The 13,325-nt window shown below is 38.6% G+C and overlaps 1 protein-coding gene across 1 annotated transcript in view; it reads left to right on the top strand.

Annotated features, from left to right (window-relative positions):
• The first annotated feature begins 385 nt into the window (after positions 1 to 385).
• The window catches only part of PHC3 (polyhomeotic homolog 3), a 34,393-nt gene continuing 21,453 nt past the window's right edge, over positions 386 to 13,325 (top strand). Inside the window, exons 1-6 of the mRNA XM_062582477.1 lie at positions 386 to 440; positions 3,723 to 3,870; positions 4,570 to 4,728; positions 6,167 to 6,244; positions 7,806 to 7,964; positions 9,671 to 9,766. Coding sequence (XP_062438461.1) covers positions 3,745 to 3,870; positions 4,570 to 4,728; positions 6,167 to 6,244; positions 7,806 to 7,964; positions 9,671 to 9,766 — 618 coding nt within the window. The 5' untranslated portion in view covers positions 386 to 440; positions 3,723 to 3,744. The remainder of the gene's footprint in view (positions 441 to 3,722; positions 3,871 to 4,569; positions 4,729 to 6,166; positions 6,245 to 7,805; positions 7,965 to 9,670; positions 9,767 to 13,325) is intronic.

Genomic DNA, 13,325 nt, shown 5'->3' with positions numbered 1-13,325 from the left:
GCTCTCCTGACCATAACCTCCCCAGAGCACTCTTGGAGCCGCGGGTGTAACCGCCTTCCTTCTGGAAGAGCTCGGGAATCAAACAAGCGAAACACTGCTTCCAGAGCGGGAGCACTCCTGCACGCTCAGCGGGAGGGCTGCGACGCCCATCGCAGGGCGGCAAGGGGGAGCTCAGCCCCTCTGCCCCAGCGGGACCACTGCTCCCTTCCGCAACCCGCCCGCTCCAGCCCCGAAGCCACCGGGAGGGGCGCGACCCGCCACCGCGGAGCCTGCCGCGGCTCGCGGGCCGCACGGACGACGCCCGCCCGCCGCCGCCCTCCAGCGGCAACATGGCGGCGCGGCGGTCACGTGCCCGGCGGCGGCGCCCAGCGCGCGTGCGCAGCGCCTCCCCGCGAGGGAGGCCACAAGATGGCGGAAGCGGAGTGAGCGGCTCGTCTGAGGCGAGTCTCCCGGCGGGACGCGCGGAGGAGGGGGAAGCGGGCGGCCGCGGCCAGGCCGCGGCGGGGCGGGGCGCGTAGGCGGGGACCCGCGCCCTGACAGCGCCCCGGCCTCGGCCAGCCCCGCGCGGGGAGCCGGCCGCCTCCCCGCCCGCCCGCCCAGGGGCAGCCGGGGCGGGAGCGGCGCGGCCCGCGGAGCGGCCTGGCCCGGCCCAGCCCGGCTCGGCCTGTGGGAGCCGGGCTGGGGCCGCCCGCGGAGCCGCCGGGGCCGGGGGGCGCCTCGGCGCCGCCGAGCCGCCGCCGAGCCTGGCGCGGCCGCTCCACACCCCCTTTTCCACCAGAAACGAGAGAGGGAAGGGGAAAAAAAAAAAAAAAAAAAAAAAAAAAAAAAAAAGACACCCTTGGGCAGTACTAGCGCGTATTGGAGCCGGTGTGGAGGACAGAGGGCGGGATTTATTTTGCTGCCGCTCACACATACAGGGCAAACCCTAGTTTTCCGTGCAGCCTTCGCGGGGCTTAGTTTGGGAGGCAATTTTCTTCTTTCTTTTTTGTTTTTTTTTTTCCCCGTTCCCTTGAAATTGTAATGAACAGCGATGAATTGAATGAGTCTATATGTGAAAAAAAAAAAAAGTTTTCATATATCACAGCTGCTGAATGGTAACAGTGTTCCTCTTTACTATCTCATTTACTGAAAATTAAACTTTCCAAAATACAAAAATGACTTGTGGCATAAGTATATGTAGTGATTGCTGCCTAAGGTTGTTGGCATAGAGTAACGGGTATTTTTTGACCTTACTTTGGATATATGCTTTGGTCTCAAACTATCATTTAAGTCTCAGTATATAAATAGAGCAAAACTTCTGCATGTTTCTGTCATACATGTTGTAATTTAAGAGTATATGGTGTCCCATACTGTCACTCTTTTGAATAAACATCTCTTTTCAGAGTAGTGTTTTTTTATTTTGTGTTTCAGTGTTACTTTTCAAAGTGTAGCGGTTGTTTAAAGTCAGAGTTGGTAACTGCATTTTCTAAAAGTTACTCGAGCATTAGAGGGGATCTTTTTAGTTAGAAGTTGCTCACAGGTGGTGTCATACAATCCTAATCATGCATTTTTCAAATTTTAATTTTACTGCAAGTTAGGAGTTTTGCTTCTTTAATTTTGTGGTGTCCTTGAACAATTTCAGAATCTTGTTTATATCTGAGGAAGAACTATTTTCTTCGGTTAGAAGTGGTCTCTACAATTACAGAGCTGTAAGGTAGATCAAAGTAATGCTGTAAAAGTAGTCTGACTTTAATTCTGTATATTTTTAAACACTTTTTGTCATAAAAGATATTGTTTATGGATTCTTGGTTAAAAAAAAAAAAATACACGTTTTATTTCCTATTGTCCCTAAACCAATCTTCTCTCACTGAAAGTGAGGAGAGTTTTCAAACAAGTGTCACTTCAGCCCATAGAGGGCCCAGTATTTCTGCACAGGGTCACTGGATACTGTTCTGTTACCTACATTGCAGCTGGACCTCAGAGTGGCCAAGCAAGGATCTGATACCAGCTCTAACTGATACTGGGTCAAGCGTATTAGAGGAGGACTGGAGCTGCAACTCAGTGCCAGGCTGTGCTGAACAAGAGTTTAGGGGCTCACTCTTGTTTGATTTTCTTCACTTAGCCATTGCATGAATAACTTGGGCAATAATAACGTAATTTTTGAAAACGTGGAACACCTTACATTAAGAGTAAATCCTTTAGCTTGGAGTAATAGTAAACTTTGGGTTAGCTAGTACAGTGGGATGCATTGTACACCTCGCTAATAATAGATCTTACATATATGTGTAAGAACTCTGAAACTAAGAACTATGAAAATCAACATTTTTATTAGAGTAATTGAGTTGGTTGCATAATACTGCTAAAACAAGTTTTGGGGGTAAATATTTTGATGTGCATTTAATGTCTTCTGAAGGAGACTTTTTTTTTCTCTCTCACTCAAGGTATGTTTCATTAGCATTATGTGAAATTATTGTAAACTGGTTTCTGAAGTAGTGCTGCTGTTATTGCTGTTGGAGTAAAGTGCTTGACCTGTGTATGTTGACCTGAGCTCTGGTGTAGATAGATAAAATCTATAATACACAGTGGATCTGGATTTTTAACTTTTGCCACATTTTTCTTCAGTTACTAGGGATTTGTTCTCTTATTCATTTGTAAAGCATATTTCACTGCCATGAATTTTTTCATGGCAAGGTATTTGCAGCAATATATGTGATACACACATATAATATACAATATAATAGTACGCATGAGGTCCTAGGTGACCATGAATCTCTTAATGTTTAGCTATTCCAAGTCTCTAAGAGCTGTTGTTGTGTGTGAGTGTGGACAATTTTACTAGGAAGGGGGTATTATTTTAAAAGTTTCCCTACTTGTGTAGTAGTCATGTTTTGGGAGATGAAGGTAGTTGTATGGCAGCACTTTATTCTGCCTTCAGCTGTGTTAGCTGAAATTCCTAATTATCTTCTTGTTTGTTGCAGAATCCAGTGGGCATCTGTTAAGGACTTGACAGTGCTGGGTTTTTTGGCTTTTTTTGTTTTGGTTTGGTTTTTTCCCTCAGTACATTGCAGCTCTCTAAATGATTATTTTCTGAGTCCTTCTTGGCAGGAAGGAAATTATTCCCCCTCCACCCCTTTATATCTCTTTTAAAAAGCAGTAAACAGCAGCTATGCCCTTTATGGTTAATCATAAAACTAAAAGTGAAAAAGGAACTAGTCACCCCTCATAAATCTATGTATTGGATCCATTTCAATTTTAAAGAAAGCATCTTAGGAGAGGGATTGTATTCTGCAGCAGAAAAAAAAACAAAGCTGGTTAGGTTGGGGAAGAAGCATCAGAGATGGTTAAACAGATAGTTTCCTCCTTGACTGTTGCTGTATTTCTGGAAGTACCACTGTGAAAAGTGAAAGCATTTTTACCTACAGCCTTTCGATCTTTTTTCTTTTTTTTTCTGAATAAAGCAAGCCACTAGTCATTTTTGCCAAGAAAATATTTTGCTGAAAGTATGAAATGGGCAGCTGGTAGCATCTGTGCTATGTTGTGGGGAAGGGAAGTGTGACATTACTCCTGAGTAGTTCGGTGATGTTGAAGACTCGCATATAGCCTACACATTCCTGCTAGTAACAGCAAAACATTGTGAATTTAGACATGTTATCATTCTATCTCAGCAAAGCTTGGATATTTTCTTTAAAATGAGTATGTACTGCTCCTCTGTTTGTGAGCTATTTGTATTTCAATTCTGCCAGGCTGGACGAACACCATACCGCTATGGAGAATGAACCAAACACAACAACATGTTCTGCATCTACAACTACTATCACCACCGCCTCCACTTCCCGGACACAGCTACCACAGATATCTGTCTACAGCGGCTCTGATCGGCATGCTGTTCAGGTACTGCTATGAGATGTTCCTTCCTATTCTTTTATACAGCACTCTCCAGTACAGGCATGGCACACTATTTTACACAAGATTAACTTTCTATTCTTAAATGCTGTCTTGTTTCTTAATGTCTGACTTACCAGTTTTCATAAAATACTGTTTACCCAAGGATATTAGACCATTTCAGGATAATGCTATAAATAGAAGTTATGAAGTAACATATGATAAAGCTATTCCCTTGACCATCATAGGCTATAGGGATCCAGAGGTGTTTTTCTTTGTGTAACTCTTTGCTTCACTGGATCCACCCCTCCCCCCCCCGCTATTCTTTAAATCAAGTCTCTTGGGATTTTGTTCAGCCTGCTGTGTTAGGTTTGATAATTGATTCTCACACATGTTGTTCTGCTCTTTCAAAAAGCAAGCCAACTCTTGGGCTTGTTGACAAGAACCTAAGAGTCTTGGATGTAGTGTTATTGAATGATGCTGTGAAATGAATTGCCAGGTTTTCCTTGTAAATCTGAATATTTTATTTATTTGTGTTGCATATATTCTGTAACTTTGTTGAGAACAGTGGCAATGGAGGAAGTTCAGTATTGTATAATTGGTGTGCAAAGGATTTGTTTAGTTTTATTTCCTTATAAAGGTAAACTTCAGTATCATATCAGCAAGGTGTGTATTTTGTAATTGTAATTACCTACTGATTCATCACAGGTTATTCAGCAGGCCTTGCATCGTCCTCCTAGCTCAGCTGCTCAGTACCTTCAGCAGATGTATGCAGCCCAACAGCAGCATCTAATGCTGCAGACTGCTGCTTTGCAGCAGCAGCACTTAAGCAGTACCCAATTTCAGAGTCTGGCAACTGTACCACAGGTGAGAGTGAAGATTGCTGAAAAATAATGGTTTACTACTTCATTGTAGAGCATTACCGAATATAGTAACAGCTTAAGTGCCTGAGCGTAATACCTCACAATAATTCGCTGTTGTATTTGAATTACTTTGTTCTTTTAAATTGTAACTGTACCAAAGTGTTTGGAGGATTTTGACCAGTATTACAGATGTTCCAGTAGGCCTCCATTCCATGCTTTACTGCATACATTATAATGCATCATATAAATCATCAAACAATATAATAAACAGTGTTAAAATAGACTTCATCAATCTTCATCCCATAATTTTACTAAAAGTTGATAAGAAAACAATAAATAGAAATGTACATCAGTGAAATCAAGTAAGATACCAAGTGTTAATTATTTTTAATATGCCTTTCCATACAACTGGCTGCATTAGAAGTAATGGCAAACTTCAGTTTAAACTCTGAATAGGGAAATATAGGAAGTGAATGACAGTGCTGCGATTTTGTTTGTAAAGTAAAGCTTTTAACATTAATGAGCACTGGAGCAGTCCCATTGTGAAAACTGAACCAGTGGAAAGGTTTTCTTTGACCTCAGTTGACCTTGTTTTGGGAATATGGGCCTGCAGAGGTAGGTGGGTGTTAGAATTTTACAAGCAGAGACAGTAAAACAGAGTTTAAAACTTCAGGGATATACCTGTTTGTTATCAGAACTAGGATTGACTGTTGTGTGCTCCTGGCTTCTACTTCTGTACACTTTCTGTTAGATCATGGTAATATATTGATTTATCATTTTTTTATGAAGCATTTGTGTGTACATATTTATGCAGTTACTGAGAAGGAGCAAAGAAAATCATATTGGAGAAGGGTGAGAAGAGTTTGATATGCAGTCTATTACTATATAAATTTAAATCACTGTCGCTGTATTAATCTGCATTGCTGGAGTAAGGTACTGGCTCGTATCCAATACTAGATATGCATACATAAATTATCATTCTAGAAAGCATGAAGGTGTTCCTTGCAGCATTTCTAAGATTGTTTTATTTTTAGAGGATTCTAGTCACCATAGAAATGATTCCATGTGAATTTTAATAATGACAGTTTTTAATAATGCCATATTATAAGGTCTTGACACCCTAGGTGATGAGCTAACCAGTTAGCTGCATCATTAACAGCTTAGTATATTTCACTTCTGGTAGTTTATGTTCAGGTCTTACTCTGCGAGTGCCTGTGTGCCTGAAAGTTGGTAGGAGCTGAAGGCGTTTAGCACCCTGTAGGTATCCGTCAGTAGGGTGGAGTACACTTTGTTGAAAATGAATTCTGCTGAGGAAAGTATTTTTACTATTAACTTAGAGAAAGGGTAATGGTAGAGAGGGGTTTCTGATGGTTTATGCAATAATATGAACATCACTTAAATACTTTTTGTTTCAGTGTTTGACAAATATTCTTGCTATTTAGGCAAGCCTGTCAGGTGGGAGGCAATGTACTTCCCCCACTGGGAGTGTCACTCAGCAGTCAAGCGTGTCGCAGACCTCGGTACGTAACTGAACAAAGCCCTGCACCCATTCCTACCCTCTGCTGGTTATTATATACCTACTTGGAAAAAAACAAAGATGTTAGTATTTAAATTTGTGTGATTAAAATTACTATTATAGCAACACTAAATAGAAATATAATAACACTACAGCAAGTGCTGGCTGCTCTTCCAGTGTCTACCACTCCTGACCTGTGCTGCCAGCCAGGGTTGTTGCTGGCCAGAGTTCAAGGCTTCCCTAGTCCCAGCCCGCTGTTGGTGCTCTGATGCTCACTCGCTGAGTACCAGGGACTTTACCATGCCACTACAGGAATCGTTCCCTGCCCGTAGTCTCTAATAGGATTTCTTACTGGATTTTTCACATCAGTTTCTTTGTTCAGGGCACTTTGGTAGCTAGAAATAGTAACACTGTACCAGTGATTAAACAGCACCAAATCTAAAGAATCCAAGTTGTCACTTACTTATATACATTTAACTAATTTCATATATACATCATTCATTCTTTTATTGATTATCATCTTTTAGCATGCATCTTCTATGCACTTCCGTGTACTTTATTCATTTTCAAAGAATGTACTCTGGTTTCAGTTATTAGCAGCTCTATGTATTCAGCTCATGCTGTTTTTCTTTAAATGGCATCTTCATATATCTAATTTGCACGGTCTCTTACGTACAGTTCTGCAGTTGCCTTGATGAGGCCATCATTTGTCCTATAGACATTCTGCTTATCAGTCATGCCCTCAAGCTGTTCATGACTTCAGTGCATAGCTTCAGTAATTTAACTTTGTATTTTTTAAGCTTTCATAGCGTTGCTTCAGCTTTCAGTTTTTAAAAGTAAAATCATTTATTCATTAAATTTAGGAGAGAACATCTTCAAAGATGTTTGTTAAACTATCAGTGTAATTGGGTTGGGATTTCCAAGGAAATCTTTGAGTAAACTGAAAAAGAGCTGGGCACTTAACTCTGTTAGACCTCTTAGAAAAGAAAACCAGCTTTTGTTTGAAAAGATGTTAAAGAGAAATTGTTGAGAATCTTTTAATATGAAATTGTAGAAAAGTTTTAGTCTTCAGTCACTTTTAAATGTGCATGTATAGAATGAGGAGCCAAAACCCATATGGAGGCACAAATAAAATATCCTGATCTTGACAAGTGTTAAACAAGTTGCATAATGAGCATCTTAGGAGGTGTTATCAGTCCAGTCAGATAATACAGAATTCTAAAGAAGCACAAGTATTAAAAGTCAAGTATTTTCCTGAAAATATTACAAGTTTGTGCTGCATATTTTGTTTGTATTTATATGAAGTATGTTTTTCAGACTTCATAACATCACTGTTTATACTCATAATTGTTTATTATGTACTGTTAAATGTTCCTTGCAGTTTGAGAGTGAAAGTGTACAATCTTGTCAGAATCCAGTATTGTAATGATTGGATCAAAACATTTTTGATATTTCTACAGTTCAGAGGTTTCAGCTGCCCCTGTTGATTTTGTCAAAGGCTTTCTGACTTTAGACCCTAGGATGAATGAATACCCATGACAGAAGTAATATTTTTGTTTCCTTAGATTAACCTCTCCACCTCTCCTACACCTGCACAGATAATAAGCCGTTCACAGACCTCCAACACCACTAGCAGCAGTATCACCCAACAGACTATGTTGCTGGGGAGCACCTCTCCAACCCTGAGTGCAAGCCAGGCTCAAATGTATCTCCGAGCTCAAATGGTAAGTTTTGACCTTACAATCTTCATTTATACTTGTTTGTTTTTTTTCTTCAAAACTTTACTGTGTCATATTTTAATTTTGTTTCTATAAATCATTCATATATTTTCTTTAGTTCCAGGTAACATTGACAACTTGGTTCCTAATTTTGTGAGTACATATATTTTGAAACAGTTTAGACCTCGAAGGAGTGAAAGAACTGGTATAACTTAGTTCTCTGAAGTTTGAATGTTTCTGTTTGTTTTTTAAGGCTGTTAAACTGATTAAGCGTGGAAAAATATAAAAAGAGAACATCTGTCTCTTTTTTCTGGCTATAAAAAGGTCATACTGGAGTCTGTCTATATTCTGGATAGATTTTTCTAATGCACTGTTAACATTCAGAGTTCAGACTTTTCATTAACATTTTCTTAACTAAGATTATTTTGAATTATTGTCTCTAGAATTTGAGTTGGATTTATAGCTTTCATTCTCTTTGGAGTAATATGAAACTTCATTAGATTTTTGCAGTTCCCTGTCAATGTGACACTTTCCCTTTTAGAAAAGAGATTTCTTTCCTGATGGACTAGTTCTGAAAAATCTGTTTAGTGTGTGGTGGAGTACTTTGGGGTGTTTTGTTTTGTTTTGTTTTCAGTAAGCTTTAACACTTTCCATAGCTAAAATATTCGAATATATACCCTTTTCTGCAATGAGCTTTGTATGAGTTGATTCTTACAACATGCAGTTTCACAGAAATTACTGATGTTGTACATAAGCGCCCAGGTCGTGATCAGTCCTTGGTCAGGGCCAAAGATATGTTTTACTGCTTGTGTGAGTTTATGGCCAGGGCTTTCTAAAGTTTCATAGTCAACTATATGACACAGGAAAAGTCACTGTTACGCTACACTGAGATTTAACATCAAAGGTCAGAGTCTTTAGGTGCAGGTATGAGTTCTTGCAGGAATGGCACTTACAAAGTGTGTTTAGGAAAAGTGATCCTTTGTCCTCTGAGATTTTTTCATAGGCTTGCGCGGTAATGGGGTTGGACTCTGAACTACTTTGTTTTGTTTCCTACATATTAACTGAAAAAGTAGTATAACTTCAAGATAAGGATTTAAAGTACATATTATCAAGTGTTTATCAATTTAGTCTCTCTCCAAAACTTTCCATAAAGCTTGTCTTTGCTATATTGCCTATAAAGAAATTGATGACAATTGGGATGTTGGTATTTTGAAATTACTAATTTGAAGTTGGTTGTGTGACACCTGTTCTTTAAATGAAAATGGATTAGCATGGTTGAAAAAGAAAGTTGTTATATCAACTTTGCTTATTAAATAACATTTTAACAGATTGGAGAAATCTTGTACATTTTTTTTCTTTAATATCATAGATATTGGATTGATCTCTTGACTTCTGCCTTTATTTTGCCCATTTGTAGTATGAGAGTGAAAGCCTTTTTTACAATACTTGTATAACAACTGATGTATATATGTGAAAAATATTTTTCTGAACGCATTGAACAAATACCTTATTTTCTAGTGTTGTTTATTTAAACTACTGCAATAAACTGCTTTTTGAATAAGTTTATCTAAAAGCAAGAAGAAGTAAATATTACAAGCTGTACACACTACGGGCAATTTATGTATCTTTCCTTAAAAGTAAAGTATTTCATTTCTTTCACATATTTCAAAGTTTCAGTCTATTACCTGACTTATCTTCTTTTTTTTTAACAGCTTATTTTCACTCCTGCTACCACTGTGGCTGCTGTACAGTCTGACATTCCTGTTGTCTCATCATCTTCCTCATCTTGTCAGTCTGCAGCTACTCAGGTGAGCTTGTGTAAATTTCTTAAATGCATGTCCAGTACAGTGGGCCAAAACTCAGAAGTAAGAAAAATACTGGGCTTAAGTTTTATCTGCTAATGAAAACAAGTAATGGGTGCTATTTCTATACATCTTCAATATATTCTGTTAACCATCCTCACATGCATTAAATAATCAATTTCTGTGAGATACAAGTGTGCATTTTACAATGGTAATAACTTTGTTTTAGGAGAAAAAAGAGCTTTCCCTAGCCCATCCTCTAATACCTGTGTTCTTGGTGTTCCTGTATATGCCTTGATTTATTCGGCAGGAATGCATTCCTGGAGAGTTCACAAATTTAATTTTTGTACTTAAGTTTGTTCTACTCTGGGAATCTTCATATAATTTCTTCAGATAATTTTACTATGTTCATTGTGTTCTGACTTTACAGCATAGAATAATCCTATATTTAACTCAAATTTCTGTGTTACTGTTTATCACTGTGGCTTGTTCTCTAGGTGAAACTTCCCAGAGAAATGAAAAGTATCATAGTCTTCAATAGTATCAGTATGTTGATGAAATCAAAATCTAACTTCACTGTCTTTGCGTGTCTAAGTGATTCAGACCCAGTGGATTTTGATGCTTATGAAGTCCCATGTTTTCCATGCTGGATCAGAGTTGGCAAGTCCGTATGAGATTGGTTGAATTTCATTTCAAATACATTTCAGGCATTACTGGAGATGCTATTCCACATTCAGTGGAATGAATGAAACGACTAGAAAAATAGTGTTTGTATTTTACTATGCAATGTAGTAAACTACCATTGCACATATGCCACTTTCAGGTAACATGAACAGATGACAGTATGATGAAAGCACAGCTGTCACTGTTTCAGCTGCAGCTGAGACTGTTCACGTCTCAGTATCAGATCTTGGAGTTCTGAGTCAGACATTCAGAATGTGAAGAATAGGCAGTTAATGATCACCTATGAAAAAATTTGATTCAAATGTCTTGTCTGCTGTCATACTGTGATTTTTGTGACGGAAGTAGGCACACAGAATCTATGTTTCTAAGTCAGCATTCACAGCCTTTGATTGAGACCATGTCCCTGCAGCTACCAAGTAAAAATGAAAAGATTAACTTTCATTACAGTTTCAGTCAGCTCAGAGGTGATCATTTTTGTGTGTAAATTTGGGATCCTAGATATGTCACTTCATATCTTCGTAAGTCCTCATATATATTAGTTTGAATAACTTCAGATTATCAGCAGAATTAATATCATTACTTCACTGGTTAACATTCATGTGTGATCTGGGAAAATGTATGTTGCAATGCAGATCACTATAGAACCCATTTGTGACTGTCTTCCACTGGGAAAAGTGAGCATTTGTCAAACTTGTTTTCTCATGAAGGACCTTCCCATCTGTCTACTGACAATTTCTTTAAAAGCCTTTGGTGATGGATTTTGTTTGGAAATCTTTTGGAAATCCAGACAAACTACAGAAACTGGATCTGCTCTGTCCTTGTGTTTTTTGACCCTTTCGGAGGCTGCCATTAGATTTGCGAGACACTTTTCTTTCACAAAAGTATATTGCCTGTTTGCCATTATGACATTTTTGTCTGCGTACTTACTAATTTGATTATTTATTATAGTTCTAGTGATCTACTAGATCTTACTGGAGATGCCAGATTTACTCATCTGTAGTTCTGCAGCTTTCCCTGAAAGTTTTTGATTATTGGCATCACACTGGTCACCTTACAGTCCTCTTGTGTCAATGTTAATGCAATCAAAGTGAGATCTTCTGTCCGTGACTTTGAGTTAGTGCACTTTCCTGGAGGGTGTTTATGACTTTTTTTTTTTTTCTTTTTTTTTCTGGAGCTTTGCTTTCAGTTTGATTTAAATGCAGTTTTGCAACTTCTGCTGTATGTTTTCACTTACTTTCTCAGCACATACTAGGTTTTATTTTCCTTCTCTTTCCGTTGGTTTGAATATTCAGTGAGGCAAACTGCATGCTGTGAGAATTTGAGTCTAACAGGAGTCCTGCTTTCAGTATAGTATAGTATAGACTAGAATGTAGGAGTTGAATTGGACTTTCTTTTTTTAATCACTGGGTTTTGATAAAAGGGCTTGATAATACCCTTTTCCCATTATCTCCAAAATTTCAGTTAATTTCAAGCTTCCCATGTTGAATAAACTCTTCTTAACTACTGAAACAAAGTTAGCGCCTGTTGCACTATGCACATTTTTTTGTCATTAAGTCTGTCAGGTCAGATATGATATCCTTGATATGTTTGAGGAACACTCCCTTCAAAAACATGCAGACTGGAATAGGGTGGTTCTTTTGTACTTCAAGAATGTCAACATTTAATCTGAAGCATCTTGATTAGCACAAGCAGTTAGCCTCTTATTTACAGGAACACCAGTATTCTCATCCCTGTTGTTTTATTTGCCCAAACATTTGTCTGGACTTTCCTCTTAGTCTGTAGGCATTTTCTTCGTCCATCTCACCAGAGAAAAGTGATGTTTTCTTGGAACCTGGTTCGTCTTGTCTTTTATTAGTCTTCTGTAGCAGTGATTAATTCTGTATAATTGCTTGAGGGTAGCCGTTCATCATCTGTGATGTGTTGTTCACGGATCCACTGGAGCTTTGGCTTTTTGACTTGCTTGGTGCCTGTGCCTATTGGTGGAGCCTTCCATTTTTTTCTGAGAACTGATGACCCCACCAAGCTCAAGATGTTGCTCCTCTGTATGTTCTGTACCATCCTCCTGCCAGATAACCCTGGTTGTCTAGCAGTTTCTGTAGCAGCAATGACACTGCAGAGATGTTTCACCCAGTCGATAATGCGTTGAAAAAGTGTTAACATTGGTCTGCTGTATGTTTTTCTTACTCTGTGCTAAATATTTCCTTGTGGTTTCAGTTGGCTGGGCTTAGAGAAAGAGAAATGTCTTTTTTGACCATGTAAGTAAATCTCAGTGAATAGACAATTCCAGTTAATTAAAAATTTTGCATTTGGTTATATATGTGTATATTACATTTAGCCAAGACATTTGCGAAGGAAAAGCATAGTGATTTCATAGTATCTTTTCCACAGAGAAATATCAAAAATAAACTCAAGTTCATCGATGATTAACAGTGTCTCAAAAGAACACCTACCACCTCCAAAACTGATACTTTTCTTCTGCTTTTTCTTCTTCCCCTCTGTTTTCATACATTTCTTCTTTTCATCTCTTTTTCTTGTAAATGTCCTGGAAATCTCAGATTGGTTACCCTAACTGATAAGATGTGCTGAAGTTTGATTTGTATTCACAAAGATAGGATTTCAATAAATGCCACATGCAAGCCAATAAGGAACAAATACTACTGTCTTTGTTCAACAGGATTTGAATGGGTAACACAGTGAGCAATGAGAAATAAAATATCATCTACCTGTTCATTACATGAGTACTAACTGTTTGCTGAGTAATACAGGGATTATATAGTGAAAATAGCAGATGATGATTAGTTCCTTTTTTCATGTAAAGTATGATGAAAATTAGTGCTCTTTATCCTTGAGTTGAAACTCTAGCTCCGCGTATAGGATTGGA

Source organism: Rhea pennata, chromosome 9 (genome assembly GCF_028389875.1).
Source record: "Rhea pennata isolate bPtePen1 chromosome 9, bPtePen1.pri, whole genome shotgun sequence".
NCBI classification, from domain to species: Eukaryota; Metazoa; Chordata; class Aves; order Rheiformes; family Rheidae; genus Rhea; species Rhea pennata.
This window is presented reverse-complemented; position numbering and strand designations above follow the sequence as displayed.